General features: G+C 42.1%; 1 protein-coding gene and 1 pseudogene across 29 annotated transcripts in view; one reads left to right on the forward strand and one right to left on the reverse strand.

Moving 5' to 3' along the window:
* Positions 1-23,973, reverse strand: part of LOC101002450 (zinc finger protein 177) — a 67,082-nt gene that overhangs the window by 15,803 nt on the left and 27,306 nt on the right. For 15 of the 29 annotated variants that reach the window (XR_004180391.1, XR_004180394.1, XR_004180393.1 and 12 more), the window contains one exon: positions 7,637-7,712. The exons of 6 other annotated variants lie outside the window; for them this stretch is intronic. Coding sequence is in view for 16 of the 23 variants with exons in the window: in XM_031659971.1 (XP_031515831.1) it covers positions 7,637-7,712 (76 nt within the window). In the remaining 7 variants the exon portion in view is untranslated. Of the gene's footprint in view, positions 1-7,636; positions 7,713-9,746; positions 10,689-12,898; positions 13,416-21,541; positions 23,651-23,973 lie in introns of those variants that run through there. 8 more of the 29 variants (XM_031659980.1, XM_031659977.1, XR_004180392.1 and 5 more) reach the window with 6 other exon arrangements.
* Positions 15,709-16,782, forward strand: LOC103879917 (annotated as a pseudogene).

Genomic DNA, 23,973 nt, shown 5'->3' on the forward strand with positions numbered 1-23,973 from the left:
TTGGGAGGCCAAGATGGGCAGATCACGAGGTCAGGAAATCAAGACCACCCTGGCCAACATGGTGAAACTGCGTCTCTACTAAGAATACAAAAATTAGCCGGGCATGGCGGAGCACGCCTGTAATTCCAGCTACTTGGGAGGCTGAGGCAGGAGAATCGCTTGAACCCGGGAGGCAGAGGTTGCAGTGAGCTGAGATCGCGCCACTGCACTCCAGCTTGGCGACAGGGCTAGACTCCGTTTAAAAAAAAAAAAAAAAAAAGGAATGAAGCAGTGATACATGCTACAAAATAACCTTGAATTCATTACGCTAACTCAAAGCAGCTAGTCGCAAAGGACTACATAGTTCATGATTTCCATTTCATGATTCCATTTATATGAAATGTCTAGAATAGGCAGATCCACAGAAACACAGTCTCTTAGTGGTTACCAGTGAAATGGAGTGGAATGGGGGAATAACTGCTGATGAGTATGGGGTTCTCTTTGGGGCAATGAAAATGTTCTAGAGTTAGATTGTAGTCATGGTTGTACAACTCTTAATATACTAAAAACCACTGATTTATACACTTTAAATGAGATGAAATATATGATCTTATGTCAATAAAGCTGTTACAGAAGGGAATGTCCTTAATCTATCAAAAACATATAGCAAACATATAAGTAGTGACAAGCTGAAAGCTTTCGTTCTGACACCTGGAAGGCAGCAAGGATTGCTCCTTCTAATGTTTCGGACGTCTTAGGCAGGGCAGTAAATTTGCGGGGCAGGAGTGGGGTCATAATAGGATTATAAAGGGAGAATAAACTTCTTACTCATAAACAATATGTCAATATGTAAACATCCGAAACAAACTACAGGTAAACTGAAAACTAAGGTCTCCTGCTTGCTGTATACAAAACATACACCCTGAGGGCTCAAAAAAGCACAAGTCCCATAGACGGGCATCTGGTCATACCTAGGAATTACACATTCATTTATCCTTTGACCCAACAACTTGACTTCCAAAAACAAACTTTGAAGACCTAAGTCCACAAATACGAATAAACACGCACAAGCCCACTCAGATGGAACAACTCAAATGCCCATCAAGCACTAGGGTGCATCCACATAACAGAGGAGAAAAAAAGGAACGATCTCCGCAAATTGATAATGCACATCCCAAGATATGCCTTCTAATAGCCGAAAGTGAGGCACACGAGGGCATTTTCTTGAGAAAAAGAGTCTCATACTGGGGAAGACGTTTAAAGAGGACGGTACAGAAAGTGGAGAAGAGGCCCAGCCAACGCGCTCTGACCACATGAACCCACTCGCCGCCTCCCAGGGACCAACTTCCGGAATGGCCGCCCCAAGCCCAGCGGTGCTGGAAGGAGCCGCAAGCGGGGGCTCCGGGAAGAAACACGGCGATAGCCGGAGGCTTGGGCGGGAAGCAGCAGGCAAAGTCTGGAGCAGCCGGGGCTGCGCAGGGCGCCCTTGACCCCTTCCCTCCCCACTCCGCCGGCCTGACTAGCGGGGCGCACCTGGGCCTGGCCCGCTAGAACAAACGATACGAACACCTTTCTCAGCTGCAGGCGGCAGCGCTGGGAGACGGCGAGGCGATGAATGCGCACTTCCGCTTCCGGCCAGCGGCTGTGAGGGGCGGGCTCCCCAGCTAGCGCATTTGGCGGATTCGCCCTGAGGACTTGGGAATGGGGAGTGGCAGACGCGCCTGCTCCCTTAGGGCGAAGGCTGTGACTCTCTTCATTGCATTACAGAAAATAAGAGGCACAAGCCAAGTAACTTGCTTGGGTCTCAAAGTTAAGTAAAAGGGTCCGCAGGAACTAGAATCCCTACGGTCTTCCCAAGGGAAAAAGCAAATGTCCCCAGAGGAAAATGGGACTCTGCAGCCACAGGAGGAAAAGGGGTCCAATTGCCCCCTTCCCTCTTCCTGACCAAAGGAAGACCCCCGAGGTCAGGGATATTTTGGTCTGGACTCCAGTTTAAACAATTAAGTCCAGGTATTTAAAAAAACTGAGGGTCTCTGTCAGCACTTAAAATTATCCGCCAACAAAGGAGATCCTGTTAGGACCAACAGGGTTTGATTCACATTTGCAAGATTGGAACCTTAGAATTAAAACTGAAAATCTCAGTCTGGTGGTAGAAAAAAAGATGGATTTTAAATGACTTTGGAGTTATTACTGTATTCAGACATCCCAAATCCAGGCTTTTAAAAAAATCTCAATAGCCTTTGTCCCTTTTCCAGACACTCCCATGAATAAAACTCCTACCTAGACAGAAGGATTTAAGAATGTTTAAGAGAATCATTATTTTTAAAATTATTATTTTTTTGAGACTGAGCTTTGCTCGTCATCCAGGCTGGAGTGCAGTGGCGCCCTCTGGGCTCACTGCAACCTCCGCCTCCCAGGTTCAAGCAGTTCTGCCTCAGCCTTCCAAGTAGCTGGGATTACAGATGCCCGCCACCACGCCCAGCTAGTCAATTTTTGTATTTTTAGTAGAGACGGGGTTTCACCATGACCAGGCCAGGCTGGTCTTGAACTCCTGACCTCAAGCGATCCACCCGTCTCGGCCTCCCAAAGTGCTGGAATTAGGGGCATGAGTGCCCGGCCAGAGATTCATTGTTAATGTTATTCACTAGAGCCACTCAGAACTAAGAATCCTGGCTAAAGGAAATCTCAATCCCTCCTGGCAGTTTGTGCCTCTCACATAGACCAGCTCCATAAAATAACTGCCTATAAACAGAAAATCCTTAAAGCACTAGGGATTAATTACTAACATTAGATTTAGGCATTAGGGCTATTGTGTTTAAAACAAAAATTTCAATCTACATCCAAAAAAGGAAAGATTTTAAGAAGTTAGGTTCTTTTCTTTACCACATTATTAGAGCCTAAAAAGGAACTACTAGGTGAAGTGTGAGGATATTTACACATGTTCATTGACCAAGGACTCTCGACTTTGTTCTGGGGACAAAGTGTGATGGTCTGAGGCAGAAGTAAAATGTCCATTAGCCCTCCTGAGCTCCATGGCAAACACACAGCCTCTGTTAATGCCGGTCTTGGCCTCCATCTGTATTCATGCAAGAGGTAGAACCTCTTTTTAAAAAAAAATTTTTTTTTTTTTTTGAAACAGAGTCTCGCTCTGCCGCCCAGGCTGGAGGTGCAGTGCCTTGGCACACTGCAAGCTCCACCTCCCGGGTTCACGCCATTCTCCTGCCTCAGCCTCCCGAGTAGCTGGGACTAGAGGCGCCTGCCACCATGCACAGCTAATTTTTTGTGTTTTTTTTTTTTAGTAGAGACAGGGTTTCACCTTGTTAGCCAGGATGGTTTCGATCTCCTGACCTCGTGATCTGCCCGCCTCGGCCTCCCTAAGTGCTGGGATTACAGGTGTGAGCCACTGTGCCTGGCCTCTTTTTTTTTTCTAGAGAAAATGCCAAGGCTGCATGCATGCAGATGCAAGAGCAGACTGCTTGTTCACTGGAATACAGCTACCTCACTGATTACACCGATTCCATTTTTAAATTATTATTTTTTTCTGGAGAGGGAGGGTGGATAGAGAAGAAGTTCCAGGGAGTCAAAGGCCCAGAAACTCAGTGGAATGTCTCTTCTCACCACAATCTGTTCTGCTCCCTGCTGCTGACAATTTCCACTGAGCCCTTCAAGGGTCTCCCACACACAGGACAAGGGCTGCTGCTCCTACCTCCTCTCCCATGGACGCAAACATTGGTGGGAGCAATCCTTTTATTGTTATGGCAAAGAGAAGCCCTGAGGGTACCCACATGGATGCCTTCAAGGTGACAGGCAGAGCCTGAGGCTCTGAAAAAGGTTGGCCTAAAACTACTGCACTAGATGTGCACTTCCTGCTTAGACGAATCTCATTTGAGAATTAATGATATAGCCTTTGCCTGCCGCGGGGCCCTGTTCTGACTGCAGTCAGGTTTGGGGTAGGCAGTGTAGAAACCCCCATTTTCACAGGCATCTGTAAAAATCATGTTAGGGATTTATTTATACTAAGCCACAGTAGGTTCATGCAAATCTAAAAACACTTTATGACATGTTTGTCTAAAATCCTTGATCTCTTAAAGCAATTAAAAAAAAAAAAAAAAAAAAGCACGCCCCAAATTGAAAACAGGCTTTCCAATTTCAATGGGTAGTATTTCTTCCGTATGAAAAGTTTACATTTGTGAGTCCTGTATTATTATTGGCCAGATTTTCAGAATTATTTTATTTTATTTTATTTATTTTTATTTTTTGAGACGGAGTCTGGCTCTGCCACCCAGGCTGAAGTGCAGTGGCCGGATCTCAGCTCACTGAAAGCTCCGCCTCCCGGGTTTACGCCGTTCTCCTGCCTCAGCCTCCCGAGTAGCTGGGACTACAGGCGCCCGCCACGTCGCCGGCTTGTTTTTAGTAGAGACGGGGTTTCACCGTGTTAGCCAGGATGGTCTCGATCTCCTGACCTCGTGATCCACCTGTCTCCGCCTCCCAAAGTGCTGGGATTACAGGCTTGAGCCACCGTGCCCGGCCTTTCAGAATTATTTTAAAAGACTACTTTAGGATTTTCATTAAAAGAAAATAAAGGATACTGTCACCATTTATATATCAAAAACTGGCAAAATTGTGCCACCTCTGGATCCAGAGCAGAGACATATTTGAAAACAAATTCCCAATGAAACCAAACCTGGGGGTTTTCAGGGCTCAAATTCAAAACCTATAGCCTTGTTAAATGCTCATATATACTTTTTTTTTTTTCCCCTGAGATGGAGTCACCCTCTGTTGCCCAGGCTGGAGTGCAATGACATGATCTCGGCTCACTGCAACCTCCGCCTCCTGGGTTCAAGCTGTTCTCATGTCTTAGCCTCCCCAGTAGCTGGGATTACAGGCGCCTGCCACTATGCCTGGCTACTTTTTGTATTTTTAGTAGAGACGGGGTTTTGCCATGTTGGTTAGGTTGGCTTCGAACTCCTGACCTCAGGTGATCCCCCCGCCTTGGCCTCCCAAAGTGTTGGGATTAAAGGTGTGAGCCACTGTGACCCGGCCTCACATATACTTTCAACTTTTCATTCCTTTGTCAACTGCAAGAATCGTAGTGTTTGACAAGTTGGGTGTTTCTTGTCAAATACTACAATTCTTGCAGTTGACAAAGGAATGAAAGTTTTTTTTTTTTCAGTAGCTTGGCAAAACAATCCTCTTATTTCTGATGACAGCAATACTCTCACTTCCTTCTAATTCCTGAAAATCAGCAAATAACATACTTTCATTTTATTGCGCTTTGCAGATAATGTGTGGGGTTTTATTTTTATTACAAATTGAAGGTTTGTGGCAATCCTCCACTGATGAAGTCTACTAGCACCATTTTTCCAATAACACATACTCATTTTGTTTCTCTGTCAGCATTTTGAAGCAAAGTATTTTACAATTCAGGTGCATCCTTTGTTTTTTAGACATAATGCTACTGCACACTTACTAAACCTTTTTTTTTTTTTTAAAGATGGAATCTTGCTCTGTTGCCTAGGCTGGAGTGCACTGGCATAATCTTGACTCACTGCAGTCTCCACCTCCTGGGTTCAAGTGATTCTCCTGCCTCAGCCTCCCGAGTAGCTGGGATTGTAGGTGTGCTCCACCACACCTGGCTAATTTTTGTATTTTTAGTAAAGATGGGGTTTCACCATGTTGGAGAGGCTGGTCTTGAACTCCTGGCCTCAGGTGATCCACCACCCGCCTCAGCCTGCTAAAGTGCTGGGATTATAGGCATGAACCACCACGCTCAGCACTTTTTTTTTTTCTTTTTTTTGAGACAGGGTATTGCTCTGTCACCCAGACTGGAATGCAGTGGCACAATCATAGCTTACTGTAGCCTTGAACTCCTGGACTCAAGCAATCCACCTGCCTCAGCCTCCTGAGTAGCTAGAACTACAGCTACTCCACCACACCTGACTGATTAAAAAAAATCTTTTTTGTAGAGATGGGGTCTCGCTATGTTTGCCCAGGCTGGTCTCAAATTCCTATACTCGAGTGATTCTCCTACCTCAACTTCTCAAAGCACTGGGATTACAGGTGAGAGCCACCTCATCCAGCCAACGTAACTTTTATATGAACTAGGAAACCAAAAAATTTGTATGACTCGCTTTACTATGATGGTCTGTGGAAGCAAACCCACAAATCTCCAAGGTAGGACTGTATATAACAGTGAAAACCTGAAATTAAATAAACTGTATTGTCTACAGGTGCCAAAACAAAGGCAAAAAATAAGCAGCCCTTACTTATATTTTACCTTGAGTGTGGTTCTGAATTTGAAGAATGGTTACTCAGAGGCAAAGTGATTGGGGAAAAAAAGATCAGTCTAACTCTTGATATTATTTCACCTAGACTTAATAGGTCTCCAGGGTCAGCAATAAGGGAGATTTTGGGTTCATCACAGGATCTCTAAAGTAAGTGGCTTAATGACAATATTGTGAGTTTTATTACTATCATGCTTATACTCTGAAATACTTCATTCTAACAGGACATGACATACATATCCAATTGGACAGATGCAGCTTGCTGAGTAACTTCCAAAACAAGAGAGAGGAAAGAAATAGGAGAGTAAAAAAAAAAATTTGGGCATGGTGATTTGTGCCTGTAGTCCCAGCTCCTGGGAGACTGACGTGGGAGGATCACTTGAACCCAGGATGTGGAGGCTGCAGTAAGCTATGATCATACTACTGCACTCCAGCCTGGGTGACAGAGCAAGACCCTGTATCAAAGAAAAAAAAAAAGGTATTTTGAACTGTGAGTTCTCTGCCCAGAGGCACACAATAATTCTAAATATCGGGCCAACAATATAGAACCCAGAAGAATGCGGCCGGGCGCGGTGGCTCAAGCCTGTAATCCCAGCACTTTGGGAGGCCGAGACGGGTGGATCACGAGGTCAGGAGATCGAGACCATCCTGGCGAACACGGTGAAACCCCGTCTCTACTATAAAATACAAAAAACTAGCCGGGCGTGGTGGTGGGTGCCTGTAGTCCCAGCTACTTGGGAGGCTGAGGCAGGAGAATGGCGTGAACCCGGGAGGCGGAGCTTGCAGTGAGCTGAGATCCGGCCATTGCACTCCAGCCTGGGCGGCAGAGCGAGACTCCCTCAAAAAAAAAAAATAAAAAAAAAAAAAAAAAGAACCCAGAAGAATGCAAATTGGCTGCTGTTAATTTTGGGTGAGGCCAGAAAGTCTGGAATCAGTAACTAGGGTTCCCCTGTTAACTCTAAAGACTGGACAGACTCAAGTGAAACAAGGTACTGGAATCCATCAGAGATGGTGGTGGGTATTTCATCGTACACAGATCACTTAAGACAGTAACAATGGTGATCCCTCAAGGAGTTGTAATGAAGTGAGTCGAACCACAGGCATTTTATGGCATCCATTAAGGGCAAAACAACTGTGAGGTCATCAGACCTTGTGACAGTTACGACTATTAAAGTTTCCACTGGCATTTAGCAACAAAATCATTTGCCTTATTTATGATGTCATTTAACAAACGGAGAATGAGATTCAGGAAAGGCTAAGGGAAGGGCCCCAGACACACAGCTCAACAGTAACAGCTGCAAGGCCCACATTCCAGCAGCTGGGCTCCAGAGTCTAAGCCCTCAACACCTAGGCTCTATGTAAGCAAACAGTACCTCTACAGGCTTTGCAACTCTGAAGCTGTTGGGACCCTGGAATCTTCCCAGTCAGCCGTCTAGTCCACTGAAGAAACTAATAATTGAAAAAAAGAAGAAAAAAGGGTATGAGTTTGGTTCTGATTATTGTTGTAGTACAAAAAAAACCACCTCAAGCTTAGTGATACAGAATAGCGGTTCTCAGGGTTGGTAAACTGCTGAGGGACCCAAAACACTTTCAGGGGGTCTGTGAGATTAAAACTACTGTTATAATAGCACAAATACATTCTTGACCTCTTCACCATATCCACATTTATACTGATGACACAATGTAACAGTGGACAAAAGTGCTAGTGCCTCAGCAGAAATTAAGGCAGTGGGCTGGGTGCCATGGCTCATGCCTGTAATCCCAGCACTTTGGAAGGCCAAGGTGGGTGGATTACCTGAGGTAAGGAGTTACAGACCAGCCGGGTCAACATGGCGAAACCCCGTCTCTACTAAAAATACAAAATTATCCGGGCGTTGTGGAGTGCGCCTGTAATCTCAGCTACTTGGGAGGCTAAGGCAGAAGAATCGCTTAAACCCGGGAGGCGGAGGTTGCAGTGAGCCGAGATTGTGCCATTGCACTCCAGCCTGTGGCTAAAAAGAGCAAAATTCTGTCTCAAAAAAAAAAAAAAAAAAAAAAAAAAAAAAAGGCAGTGGCACTGAACTGCACGGTCACTGAATGCCTCACTGTCCCACACTTGGGATAAATAAAAATGTCCTTGAGGGAACAGAAAAAGTTAGAAAGCTTAGATCTGTCACCTTGGAAGTGTCTCAACACATGTAAACTTTTCTGATAGGATCAATGGTCATGTTCATGAAGGTTTATTTTAGACACTGTACTATAAAATAGGTCAACATTTGGAAGATCTGGGTAATGAAGTAAATGACTATTTCCTTTCATTTTAGAAATGAGGGTCTCACTATGTTGTCCAGGCTGCTTTCAAACTCTTGAGTTCAAGTGATTCTCCCACTTTGGCCTCCCGAAGTGCTGAGATTACAGGCATAAGCCACTGTGCTGGCCCTATTTTCTAAGTCATGTAGTAAGGTATGAAATCATGCATTAATAAAGTAGCCAAAGGGCAAGATATAGGCTGGGCATGGCTCATGCTCAAAATCCCAGCACTTTGGAGCTGCGGGCAACTGACTGAGGTCAGGAGTTCGAGAGCAGCCTGGCCAACATGGTGAAACCCTGTCTCTACTAAAAATACAAAAATTTGCCAGGCATGGTAGTGGGTGCCTGTAATCCCAGCTACCTGGAAGGCTGAGGCTGGAGAATCGCTTGAACCCAGGAGGCGGAGGTTGCAGTGAGTGGAGATTGCACCATTGCACCTCAGCCTGCGCAGCAAGAGCAAAACTCCATCTAAAAAAAAAAAAAAAAAAAAAAAAAAAAAAAAGAAAAAAAAAAGAAAAGAAAGAAAAAAATAGTGCAAGACAAACAAACGGATTTTAATGTAACAGAAAAGAAACAATTCCTTGACAGGATTTCATATTCCATATTGCAACTAATCCTTCACAAACTACCATTTCTTGAGCTTTGGTGTAATATCAAAGAAAACTCAAAATTACCTGAAAATGCTTCTCTCTTTTCCAACTATATATCTCAGCAAAGCCAAATTTTCTATATATACTTTAATCAAAGCAACTAATGGCAAAAAATGTAGAAACAGGTATGAAATTCAGCTGTCATCTATTAAGCTCTTAAGACATTAAAGAGATTTGCAAAAGCATGCAATATGCCACTCTTTCCACATTATTTTGTTGCTACTGTGGAAAAGTTATTTTTAAAAAGCATGTTATGTATATTACTAAAATATTTTTAAAATTTGCAATTCTTTTTTTTTTTTTTGCGATGGAGTCCTACTCTGTCACCCAGGCTGGAGGCTGGAGCACAGTGGCATGATCGCAGCTCACTTCAACCTCTCCCCCCGGGTTCAACTGATTCTCTTGCCTCAGACTCCCGAGTAGCTGGGATTACAGGCACACACCACCATGCCAGCTAGATTTTTTGTGTTTTTAGTAGAGATGGAGTTTTGCCATGTTGGCCAGGCTGGTCTCGAACTCCTGACTTCAGCTGAGCTGCTGGCCTCAGCCTCCCAAAGTGCTGGGATTACAGGCAAAAGCCACCATGCCCGGCCTTAATTTCTAAAATATTAAATATTCACAGATAGAATGCCCATTGGCAAAAGATTTTTGGGGTGCTCAATTTTCGGAGTATAAGAGTTTCAAGATAAAAAGTTGAGAACTGCTGGTACAGAACCATTACCACTCTATTATGTTAACAGATTATGGGGCAGGAATTTGGACAGGATACAGTAGGAATGAATGGCTTGTCTCTGCCTCACAACGTCCAGGGCCTCAGCTGGGAAGTCTGACACAGCTGATGCTGAATCCAAAGGCTGGGGGCTGGAATCACCTTGATTCTATCATCACTCTTGTATCTGATGTTTTCCTTGAAATGGCTAAAAGACAGATAGCAGCTGGTGGCTGTTGATGGCAGCCATCTACATGTAACGCCTCCCTGTTACAGCATAGCTGCTAGTTCCCAAGAGGAAGCACTAAGAGGGCAAGCATCTCAAGAGGGAATGTTCCAGGATAACCACGAGGGAACCGCATGGCCCTTTGTGGCCTCGCTGTGGAAATCTCATGGAATCATTTATGTTGTACTCCTTTGGGAAATGCAGTCAAAGGTCAGTGCAGATACAAGGGGGAGGTAAAACTATCAAAGAATTTTAGGGCCATGTTTTAAAACCATCGGAGTCTGTACGTGGCTACAAATTATTAATATTTATACTTCCCACATACAAGAAACACTTACCTTCCTAAGGCCACACCAAAGTCTCACGCCCGTAGTAGCAGACTCTGGTTTTATGTCCAGGATCTGGTCAACTAAATAAGGTGCAATCCAGAAAAGAGGGCCAAGAGCAGTGGCTCACGTCTATAACCCCAGCACTCTGGGAGGCTGAGGTGGGAGGATCCCTTGACTCCAAGAGTTCAAGACCAGCCTGGGCAACATAGAGAGACCCCGTCTCTACAAAAAATACAAAAATTAGGCGTGGTGGCATATGCCTCTGGTCCTAGCTACTCAAGAGGCTGAGGCAGGAGGATCACCTGGGCCCAGGAGGTCAAGGCTGCAGTGAGCTATGATTGTGCCACTGCACTCCAACCTTGGTAAGAACAGCAAAATAAGACTCCCCTCTACTCCCCACAAACACATGCTGGGTGTGGTGGCATGTGCCTGTAGTCTCAGCTACTCAGGAGGCTGAGGCAGGAGGATCACTTGAGCCCAGGAATTCAAGGCTGCAGTGAGCTATGATTGCATCACTGAACTTCAGCCTGGGTGACAGAATGGGACCCCGTCTCAAAAATTTTTTTGAAAAGTGGCTGGGTACAGTGGCTCATCCCTGTAATCCCAGCACTTTGGGAGGCCAAGGCAGGAGGACAGCTTGAGCCCAGGAGTTTGAGACCAGCCTGGGCAAAATGGTAAAACCCTGTCTCCACCAAAAACAAACAAATAAATAGCTGGGCATGGTGGCATGTGCCTATAGTCCTGCTACTCAGAAGACTGCGGTAGAGGATCGCTTGGGCCTGGGAGGCAGAGACTGCAGTGAACCAAGATCATTGTGCCACTGCACTCTAGCCTGGGTGACACAGTGAGACTCTGTCTCAAAAAATAAATAAAAATAAAAATTTAAAAATAACAATAAAAACAAATAAAAATCGTAAAAGAGTCCTTGGGTTTGGTTTCTTGAATATACTCCTGCTCCTCTAGATTTGAACATTTATAAGCTAAAGAGACGTTATCTGTTCCCCACACAACCAATACAGAGTTTGGGACAGGAATGGGATAGTTTAAAATAGACATTCCCATTAAAAAGGCCTGGGTGGGAAGAAATGGGATTCCACAGCAGCCCCTGACCCACAGCAATTCTTAAATTCAGGCAGAAACGTGTTATCTGTTTCTTATGCACCAGTGCAACTCCACAGGAGTGATTCTTCTGAAGTTCTGTACTCTCAATCATACTTGCTTTCCCATAAAAAGTAAGCATTTTCAACTGAGTAGTTTCACAGGCCTATTTCATCTGTTTTCTAACTGCAGTTTGGGGGTTCGAAGGTCTCTTTTCATTTTGTACTACTTCTTTCCATTTTATTTGGACAAAGTTGGCCTTGCTTTTGCCAGTGCAATAAAAACCCTTTTCCCATTTATCTCCATTAATTTTACTGGGTTTGTGTCATTAGAAAAAAGCCATGGCTTAAATATATTAGGCCCTTCTCTATCTTGGACCCCTGTCTGTGAGACTGCAGGGGAACAATGCCGAGAAGGGATGCTGAGATGCTCTTTTGGTTAATGGAGAGGCGCCTTATTTAAACTTCTACATATTATATCTACTCATAAGACACTATCAAACACCAAACTAAAGGTCTCTGAGATCTTAAGAAATGGTTCTATGATAAAAGGTCTTCATAATAAAATCTCTCAGTGAACTACTATAGTCCCAGCTACTTGGGAGGCTGAGGTGGGAAGATCACTTGACCCCAAAGTTAGAAGCTGTAGTGAGTTATGATTGCATCACTGGACTCACGCCTGGGCAACAGAGTGAGACCCTGTTTCAAAAAAAAAAAAAAAAGAAAAAAAATTAAAATCCATAAATGCTAAAAAAAAATAATAATAAAATAAAATCTCTCAGTGAACAAGCAGTGGAAGGGAACGTCGTCAACCTAATAAAGCTGTCTTCAAAGGAATCCACAGCTAACATCATACTTAATGGTAGAAGACTGAACACTTTCTACCTAAGGTTGGGAATAAGACAAGGATGTGTGTTCTTACCACTCTCACTCAACACTACTGGAGGCCCTAGCCAGTACATTAAGAAAACATAAAGAAATAAAAGGCACAGATATCAGAAAGCAAAACTGCCTTAATACAGAGGACAGATTTGTTTATGTAGGATATTCCAAAAAGTTACAGGAATAGATAACTATACAAAGTTTGCAGGATTCAAGGTCAAATATAAATTATACACAATTGTAAATAATTTTATACACTAGCACTGAAAAATTGAAAATTTAAAACTAGTATTTATAATAGCATCAATAAAATGGTGCAATACAGAAAATTACAGAACACTGTTGAGAGAAATAAGACCTAAATTAATGGGGAGATTGTCTTAGTCCGTTTGGGATGCTGAACAAAATACCATAGACTAGATGGCTTATAAACAACAGAAATGTATTGCTCACAGTTCTAGAGAATGGGAAGTCCAAGACTGAGGTGTTGGCAATTTGGTGTCTGATGAGGTCCCACTTCTTGGTTTACAGATGGTGACTTCTTGCTGTGTCCTCACAAGGCAGAAGAGATAAGCAAGCTCTCTGGAATATCTTTTATAAAGGCACCAATCTAATTCATTAGTGCTCTGCCCTCGTGAGCCTAATCGTCTCCCAAAGGCCTGACCTGCCAGTATCATTGGACTGGGGATTAGGATTTCAACATAAAAATTTTGGCGGTATGCAAACATTCAGATCATGGCAGAGATATTGTGTCTATGGTTCAGAACAGCCAATATTAGTAAGATGCCAATTCTCTAATTCATCTTTAGATTAAACTGAATCTCAGTTTAAAAAAAAAAAAATCTCAGCAGGCTTTTTATGGAAACCAGTAAGTTTACTCTAAAATTTATGTGAAAAGGCCAGGTGCAGTGGCTCACGCCTGTAATCCCAGCACTTTGGGAGGTCAAGGTGGGCGGATCATGAGGTCAGGAGATCGACACCATCCTGGCTAACATGGTGAAACCCCATCTCCACTAAAAACACACACACACACACACAATTAGCCAAGCGTAGTGGCACGCGCCTGTAGTCCCACCTACTCAGGAGGCTGAGCTTGCAGTAAGCTGAGATTGCGCCATTGCACTCCAGCCTGGGAGACAGAGCGAGACAGTCTCAAAAAAAAAAAGAAAAAAGAAACTTATGTGAAAAAACAAAGAACATGAACCATCCCAAATGATTCTGAAAATTAAGGTCAGTGATGGAACTCTCACACCACTTGCTTTCAAGATTTACTAGCAAGCTACCATCATCAAAAAAGTGTAGTATTAGCAGGCCAGATGTGGTGGCTCATGCCTGTAATCCCAGCACTTGGGGAGGCTGAGGTGGGTGGATCACTTGAGGCCAAGAGTTTGAAACCAATCTGACCAACATGGTGAAACCCTGTCTCTGCTACAAACACAAAACTTAGCCAGGTGTGGTGGTGCGCGCCTATAGTCTCAGCTACTTGGGAGGTTCAGGCACGATAGTCCTAGCTACTCGGGAGGCTGAGGCACAAGAATTGCTTGAACCTGGGAGGTGGAAGCTGCAGTGAGGTGAGATGGTACCACTGCACTCCAGTCTGGGTGACAGAGTGTGACTCTGTCTCAAAAAAAAAAAAAGTGTAGTATTAGCAAAAGGACAGACATAGATTAGTTGAACTGAATAGATCCCAGAAATAGATTTAAACATATGTGGTCAATTTGATTTTCAAAAAAGGTACAAATAATCCAATAGACAAAAGACTGTTTTCAACCAATTGTCCTGGGGGAAAAAAAAAAAAAATTCACATCCCTTCTACCCCTTCCAAAAGAAACCGTGACCCATGCATTGCAAAAAGGATCATAGAAGGGCTCATGCTTCCCAATTTCAAAAATTACTCTAAAGCTATAGTAATCAGGGCAGTGTGGTTACAAACAGGTTAGACATGTACAATGGAGGTGAACTGAGAGTCTAGAAATAAATCTTAAATGCTGGGCACAGTGGCTCACATCTGTAATCCCAACACTTTGGGAGGTCGAAGCCGGAGGATTGCTTGAGCCCAGGAGTTCAAGACCAGTCTGGGCAACAAGATGAAACCCTGTCTCTACAAGAAATACAAAAATTAGCCAGGCGTGATGGTGTGCACCTGTAGTCCCAGCTACTTGGGAAGCTCAAGGGGGAGGATCACTTGAGCCTGGGAGGTCAAGGCTGCAGTAAGCCCAGATCACACCACTGCACTCCAGCCTGGGTAACAGAGCAGGACCCAGTCTCAAAATAAATAAATAAATAAGCCTTTACATTTACGGTCAACTGACTTTTGACAAGAGTGCCAAGACAATTCAATGGGAGAAACAGTCTTTTCAACAAATATGCTAGGGTAACTGGGTGTTACATGTCAAACAATGAAGCTGGATACACTGTTCACAGCATGCATAAATATTAGTTCAAAATGGATCACAGAACTAACAGTAAGAGCTGCAACTATAAAAATCCTAGAAGAAAATATAAAAGACTTCATGACCTTGAGTTGGCAATGGTTTCTTAGATTTGAGACCAAAAGCATAAGAAAAAAATAAATTTAAAACTTTTACACTCAAAAGGATGCCATCAAGAAAGTGAAAGGACAACACAAAGAATTAAAGAAAATACCTGTAAACCATTTATTTGATACGGTATTTGTAGCTAGAATTTATAGAGCTCTTGAAACTCAATAATAAAAATAACTCAATTTAAAAATGGCAAAGGATCTAAACAGACATTCTCCCAAAGAAGACAGACATATAGTCAAAAATTGATGAAAAGATGATCAACATCTTTAGTTGTCAGGTGAGCTAAGCCCAGAGAAAAAAATAATAATAAAAATCTTTAGCCACCAGGGAAATAAAAATAAAAAACAATGAACACTATTTCCCACCTAATAGGTGTTATCAAAAAAAAGATAATAAAAAAGATAGTTACTAAATGGTAAAAGATTCAATGATTTACTCCCAAGACCAGAAACAAGACCTTAAGACTGGTCTCTCAACTTCTATTTAACAATACACTCCAGGTTCTAGTTAATGCAATAAGGAAAATACAAAATGCATACAGATTGGAAAGCAAGAAGTAAAAAATTTTATGTGCAGACAACAGAATTGTCCTACTAGAAAATCTGACAGAATCAACTAAAAAGCTGCCAGAGGCTGGGTGCTGTGGCTCATGTCTATAATCCCACCACTTTGGGAGGCCGAGATGGGTGGATCGCTTGAGCCCAGGAGTTCTAGACCAGCCTGGGCAACATGGCGAAAGCCCGACTCTACTAAAAATACAAAAAAATTTAGCTTGGCGTGGTGGGGCACGCGTGTAGTCCCAGTTACTCTAGAGGCTGAGGCACAAGAATTGCTTGACCCCCAGAGGCAGAGGTTGCAGTGAGCCAAGATCATGCCACTGCACTCTAGCCTGAGATACAGAGCGAAACTCGTCTCGAAGCAACAACAAAAAAAAGCCCATGCGCGCTCCTCAAGTCTGCAGGCAGCAGGTGTGGGCGAACACTTGGCGCCTGGTGGAGACAAAAGCAGACGGGATTATCAACAGCGCAGCCGGGGTACTGGAGGTGGTCTGGGGTGAGGTGCTCCGGGTCTGAAGGACTCTAGCCAAATGGTGCTGGTGGCCCCTGAGCTGAGTGAGGCTGAGGCTTGGTGGCTGTGCTCGGAGTAAGGCAAAAGAAAATGAAAGAAGTAGATAATCTTGAAAGTATAAAAGACTGGGTTTATGAAACAGGACCTGACAATCAACCTCTTGGTGATAATCAATAAACAAATTGTGAATAGTTTGTTGATAGCCTTTTTCAGGAAGCTCAGAAGGTTGGTTCCAAATGCTTGTCTCCCACTTAACAGAAGAAACAGGTAGATGTAAACATAAAATTACAGAAAAATGGATTCGCTGTCAATGATTTCGGAAGTTATTCAAATGGTGCAAGTCAGCAGTTTTTGAACTCCATCAAAAAGGGGAAATTACCTTCAGAATCACAGGGAATTTTTGATAAAGAAGAGGTGGGTGTTAACGTTGAAGACAAGAAAAATGAAATATGTATGTCTACAAAGCCTGTCTTCCAGCCCTTTTCAGGACAGAGTCACCGATTAGGAAGGGTAAGCCATATCAAAGACTTCACTGAAAAATACCGAGGATCTCAAAAGAAGTCCTCCCTTTTCCCTGGCAACAACTCTTCCTGTCCTCAGGTTGTTAGACGAAACAATCACACTGGAGGAAGCAGATTTACAGAATTTGGAGTCATTCAGAGACTCCAAAAAACTGCTGCACCTTTTCGAGAACTTTCAGAGCACCAATTTTTGATAGACTAAGTGGAAAATTTGCAGAAATGATGGTTGTAAGCAGACATGCAAACCAAACTGGGGACTGGACTGGAGAAGTCAGATTCACTGGACTTTCGGTTCGGGTACCATTGAACTCTCTCCTGATGAGATGTTTAGATAAGTGCAAGTTAGAAAAGTAGCATATGCCCCGTCTCTACTAAAAAATACAAAAAAAAAAAAAACTAGCCGGGCGAGGTGGCAGGTGCCTGTACTCCCAGCTACATGGGAGGCTGAGGCAGGAGAATGGTGTAAACCCGGGAGGCGGAGCTTGCAGTGAGCCGAGATCCGGCCACTGCACTCCAGCCTGGGCGACAGAGCGAGACTCCGACTCAAAAAAAAAAAAAAAAAAAAAAGTAGCATATGACTGGAAACTATATTCTGTGCACTTTTTCCAAAAGGCTACTCAGAAAAATACACTTATTTCAAATACTAATTATCAAGATATATTAAATAGCTGTATTATTTAGAATCTTAATATGGTATAAATTGGCAAATATGTTCACAATATTATTCAAACATCATTCCCAAACAGGGATTTATTTAAATGTTAGCTGTCTCAGAGTTATTAAATGGTTAATACATTGAAAAATTATACATGGCAGGTTTAAAAGCATCGATGTAATTATTTTACAATTTAGATGCAAAGTTGGAGAGCCGTTTTTACCACAGCTATGCCTAAACCTCAAAGTGTCCTTGGTTATCACTCCATAATGGCAACGTATGTATATTTGAATATTAATTTGGCAGCCAGGTGTGATGGCTCATGCCTGTAATCCCAGCACGTTGGGAGGCTGAGGTGGGTGGATCACCTGAGGTCAGGAATTCAAGACCAGCCTGGCCAACATGGTGAAACCCCGTCTCTGCTAAAAATACAAAAATTAGCTGGGCGTGGAGGCGGGTGCCTGTAATCCCAGCTACTCAGAAGGCTGAGGCAGGAGAATCACTTGAACCCGGGAGGTGGAAGTTGCAGTGAGCCAAGATTGCACCACTGCACTCCGGCCTGGGCAACACAGCAAGAAGACTCCATCTCAAGAAAACAAACAAAAGGCCGGGCGCGGTGGCTCAAGCCTGTAATCCCAGCACTTTGGGAGGCCGAGACAGGCGGATCACGAGGTCAGGAGATCGAGACCACCCTGGCTAACACGGTGAAACCCCGTCTCTACTAAAGATTACAAAAAACTAGCCGGGTGAGGTGGCGGGTGCCTGTAGTCCCAGCTACTCGGGAGGCTGAGGCAGGAGAATGGCGTGAACCCGGGAGGCGGAGCTTGCAGTGAGCCGAGATCTGGCCACTGCACTCCAGCCTGGGTGACAGAGCAAGACTCCGTCTCAAAAAAAAAAGAAAACAAACAAAAAACAAATATGAATCTGGCAACGATATCAAAGATCTATTTTCATTTAAGAATAAAATTGTGGCCAGGTGCAGTGGCTCACGCCTGTAATCCCAACACTTTGGGAGACCAAGATGGGAAGATCTCTTGAGGTCAGGAGTTCAAGACTGGTCAACATAGCAAGACCCCCCATCTCTATTTTTTTTAATTTAAAAAAATAAAAAAAGAATAAAATTATGTAGGTTAGTATAATATAAAAAATATTCCAGAACAGGTTTAACAAGGTTGCAGCATACGAGATGAATATATGTACAAAAACTGTATTCCAGGTAGTAGTGAACTAGCAGAGAAATTGAAATCTTTAAAATACCATCGGCAATAGTGTCAGAGAAAAAATGCCCAGGAAGACCCGAACACCAAAAAACACAAACATTGCTGAGAAAAAAATTGTAAATCCTAAATAAGTGGAGAGATATATTATGTTCATGGGTTGAAATGCTCAATATTGTGAAGACATCAATTAATCTACAGATTCAACACAATGATAATCAAAATCTTAGTGAGTTACTTTGGGGGTGTGGGGTGGTGGTGGTAGAAATTGACAACCTGATTCTAAATTTTATATGGAAATACAGAAGTCCTAGAAAGGAAGTAAGTCAACAAAGTACAGCCACATCAAGACCGAATGTGGCTCACTGCCTGTAACTGTACAGGTTGAATGGAATGTGAGAACTATTTTTATATTTAAAAGGTCTGTAACAGAAAAAAGAACATGCAACAGAAACTATATACAGCATGTAAAGCTTAAAATCTCTACAATCTGGTCTTTTACAAAAAACTTTGCCAACCTCTGACCTAAAATAGGACAACTCTGAAAAAGAAAAAGCTGGAGGACTAACTCTATCGGACTGCAAAAGTTATCAACTTGTTAAGAGTGGGTAGTCTTGGAATAAAAGATAAGTAGCTCTATGGAACAGAACAGTTGAGAGGCAGACATATGTATCAAGACAACTGATTTTCAAGAAAGAAGCAAAGGCAATTAAGTGAAGAAAGGATAGTCCTTTCAACAAATGATGCTGGAACAATGAGATACAAAGAAAAAAAAAAAAACCTACAACTTTGATCCAATCTTTGTGCCATGTAAAGATTTTAACTCAAAATGCATCATGTACTGGTACTACAAGTACAACATATATTAAATATATTGTAATACACATACTCCTCAACTTACGACAGGGCTATGTCCTGATAAACCCATTTTAAGTTGAAACTATCGTAAGTTAACAATTTGTAACCTCATTGTAAATTGAGAAATATATTGAATGCACAATGTGTTTCCACCATTGTAAATTAAAAACAATACTAAGTCAAACTCTTATAAATTGGAAACTGTATTTATGTTACCTGTTAAAATGAAATGTTTTATTATATAAACATACATTAAATGTAAAGTATTAATATATCAAATAACCTAATAGGTTTAATATTAAATAATTACAAATTTTAAACTCCCAAAATTCAATAAAAATTGCAAAACCATATGATCGTGCCACTACACTTCAGCCTGGGTGACAGAGCAAAACCCTGTCTCTATTTAAAAAAAAAAAAAAAAAAAAAATTCAAAGCCAATATAAACAGGCAAAAGATTTGAACAGACTTCCCCAAAGGCTTCAAGAGGGCCAGTAAGCATGTGAAACCATGTAAAACATCATTAGTCACTGGGGAAATACAAATTAAAACCATGATACTACTGCACACCTATTAAAACGGTCAAAATAAAAGACTGACCATACCAATGACTGGCAAGGATGCAGAGGAATCGCAGCTCTTATATACTGCTCATGGAAATGTCAAATAGCACAACCACTTGAGAAAGGTTTAGCAGTCTCTTAAAAAATTAAACGTACACTAACATATGATCTGATCATTCCACTCTTAATTATTTAAAGAAATAGAAGCATATGTTAAAAGAATAATCTGCATATGGGTGTTCAAGGCAGTTTTAATTGAAATAGCCAAAAGGTAGAAATAACACATGGATAAACAGCTTGTGGCATGCCTTACAATGGAATACTATTCAGCAGTGAAATGGACTCTACAACATAAATGGATCTAGAAATTATCCTGAAAGATGCCAGACTATATGATTCCATTTATATGAAAACTGTACATAATATAAAGTCATCTAAGAGAAAGCAAATCAGTGGATCAGGAGAATGACAGACAGGGAAGGGTGAGGAGAAAAAATTATAAAAGGGCATGAGGAAACCATCTGGTCTGATAGGTATGCTCATTATCTTGGTGTGTATGTACACATACGTGTATGTGTCCAAACTTAAAGTGTATGCTAAAAACATGTGCAGTTTATTACATGGCAATTATACCTCAATAAACGTATTGAAAGAACCTGCCTCAATAATTCAAACCAAAGACTCTTGGCAACAGTGAAAAAAGATCATTAAATGTACACTTCACCAAAGACTCATAAGCCTATGAAAGCTCTGTTCAACATCATTAGTCTTTAAAGACACACAGAAAGGCAAACTTAAATACTTTATTTGGTTTTCTTTGCTGGCGCCAATTTTCTTTTCTTTTTTTTTAGACACGGTCTCATCGTGTAGACCAGGCTAGGGTGTAGTGGCACAATCTGGGCTCACTGCAACTTCTGCCTCCCTGACCAGGCTCAACCAATCCTCTCCTCCCAGACTCCTAAATAGCTGGGACTACAGGTACAAACCACTACACCCAGTTAATCTTATTTATTCTTTGTCAAGATGAGGTTTCACTATATTGCCCAGGCTGGTCCTGAACTCCTGGGCTCAAGTGATCCTTCTGCCTTGGCCTCCCAAATTGCTGGAATTAAGGTGTGAGCCACCATGCCTGGCCAGGACCAATTTTCTCGTATGCAGTAAGTAAAAACTTATACCCCCTAAATGTTCCTCAATTCCTTATTCTTATAACTAAGTTTTTCATTAAAAAACCCTTTGAGGATACTTTAATTGTTTTTTCCTTTCTTTTTTTGAGACAGAGTCTCACCACATCGCCCAGGCTGGAGTGCAGTGGCGTGATCTCAGCTCACCGCAACTTCTGCCTCCCAGGTTCAAGCAATTCTCCTGCCTCAACCTCTCGAGTAGGTGGGATTACAGGCACGTACCACCATGCCTGTCTAATTTTTGTATTTTTAGTAGAGATGGGGATTCACCATCTTGGCCAGGCTGGTCTCAAACTCCTGACCTCAAATGATCCACTCGCTTTGGCCTTTCAAAATGCTGGGATTTTAGGCATGAGCCACTGTGCCCAGCCTAAAATTGTTTTAAAGACTAGTGAAGTGTAGTACTGACAAATGGAAGAAAGAGTGGAACTCCTAAACAATTAAAAGTTCCATCTGTAACCGTGAACAACCGAGATAACTCAGGATCTTCAGACTAGCTAGATATTTTTATTAATAATATATACCTCTTTAAAACATGTATATTTACCAAAAGCATTCTGATATGGTATTCCTCTAGTATGACTTTTTGCATCTAAATTAATACAGCTTTTTTGACCTTCCATACAGTTTAGTTCCTCTTCAGTGTGGATGTTTCCTAATGACCAAGTTCAAGGGCTTTCCAACATCTCTTTCATTCATGGGACTTCCCAATGTGTGATCTGACATGTTCCCAAAGTGGAAGCTAAAAACAAAGAAGAATCTCCACACATCTTACATTCAAGATTTTTCACACTTGTGAGATCACAGTTGAGTATTAAGGTATAAGGCAGAGCAAAAGGTTTCAACACATTCCTTACATCCAGAGGATGTGCATTTATATCCAGTGTGCTCACAAGCTCAATAAGGCCTGAGGAAAATAATGAAAGCTTTTCCACCTTCCTCACATTCACAGCATTTCTCTCCAGCATGAGTTCAAACAGACTCAGTAAGATGTAAGCATCGACTGATGGTTTTCTACATTCAGTTTGTTTCCTAGGATGCAGAGACACATGAATAAGTACGGCCTATGGAAGGAGCCAAGACTTTCCCACATTCCTTACATTCATATGTCTTCTCTTCTATTGGAATTGTTGAGATCTGAGACACCAAGGAAGGCTTCCCACATTCCTTATGACTGTGTACATTGCCACTATGAGTACATGTTCAGTAAGTGTGAGGAAGTAGTGGCTTTACCACATTCTTTCCAAATATCAGCCCCAATTCACACACATTCAGTAAGGCATGAGGAATTACTAAAGGTCTGCCCACATTCCTTATATGGTTTCTTCACACTGTGACTTCTTAGATGTCGAATGAGATACGTGGACCGAGTAAAGGCTTTCCCACATTCCTGACATTCAAAGGGCCGTTCGCCAGTGTGAGTTCTCATGTGTACTGTAAGGCCTGATGAGATAGCGAAGGCTCGCCCACACTTTTGACATTTATATGGCTTCTCCCCTGTGTGTGTTCTTTTATGTTGACTAAGGTGCGAGGAGTATCTAAAGGCTTTCCCACATTCCTCACATTCAAAAGGCCTTTCCGCACTGTGACTTCTTAAATGTCGAATAAGAAATGAGGATCGAATAAAGGCTTTCCCACAATGTTGACAGTTATAGGGTTTTACACCAGGATGAGTCTGCATGTGACTTTTAAAGCAAGAGGAATTAATAAAGGCTTTTCCACATTCCTTACATTGATAAGGCTTCTCACCAGTGTGAGTTCTCATATGTACAGTAAGATGTGAAGAGTTAGCGAAAGCTTTCCCACATTCCTTACATTCATAAGGCTTTTCTCCAGTGTGAGTTCGCCTGTGTTTTATAAGACCTGAAGAATCAGTGAAGGCCTTCCCACATTTGTTGCACTCATATGGTTTTTCTCCAGTGTGAACCCTTATGTGAATGTTGAGTTTTGAGAAACAAGTAAACTCTTTGCCACATTCATTACAAACATAGTGTTTCCCTCTAGTTCTAAGTCTCATATGTTTAGCAAGTTCTGGGGAATAAGCAAAGGCTTTGCCAAATTTCTTATGTTCTATAGGTAACACTCTACTATGAGTTCTTAAATGTTGAGTAAGATATGAAGACTGAGTGAAGGCTTTCCCACATGCTTTACATTCATAGAATTTTTCTCCATCTTGAGTTTGCATGTGTACAAAAAGGCCTGTAGAATCAGAAAAGGTTTTGACATACTCCTCATGAGTATATGGTCTCTCTCCACCATAAATTCTTACACATTCTCTGAGGTGTGAGGAGGAAGGTAAGCCTTTTTCACAGTCACTGCATTTGTACGGTTTCTCTTGAGTGTGAGTTTTCTTGCAAACAAGATGTAGATGTTGGCTGAAGGCTGTTTCACATTGATTACAGTTAGGAAGTTCCTCTCCAATATCAGTTTTCTTGTGTAAAGTAGAGGGTTTTGTGAAGGCTTTTTCACACTGATTACGCTCACAGGTTTTCTTTCTAAAGTAGGTTCTCCTGTGAGTCTTAAGGCATGAGTGTTCACACAAGGCTTTTTCACATTGGTTAAAGTCAAACAGTTCCTCTCCAAAATGGTTTCTCTCCTGTTGGTGAAAATTAATGATGATTCATACAAGTTTTCCAAATCTATTTCATTCAGATTCTCCCTTTTACTCTGAATTCTGTTATGCATGGAAAATAAGTTAGTATAATTGAAATTGTTTGTTCCTGCCATTTTCATTGCAATGCATGGTTCAGATCTGAGTGCTTTCAAGTGAAACAAAGTGACTGCAAGAAGTTCTGTTATATTCTTTTCTTTCACAGGGCTTCTAAATAGAGCTTAGCTGATAGTGGCCCAAGAGTGATTTATTTATCAAAAACATCTGAGATACCTATATGGGAATGTTTAGTTGAAGGAAATATGTAA

The sequence above is a fragment of the Papio anubis genome, chromosome 20 (genome assembly GCF_008728515.1).
Source record: "Papio anubis isolate 15944 chromosome 20, Panubis1.0, whole genome shotgun sequence".
NCBI classification, from domain to species: domain Eukaryota; kingdom Metazoa; phylum Chordata; class Mammalia; order Primates; family Cercopithecidae; genus Papio; species Papio anubis.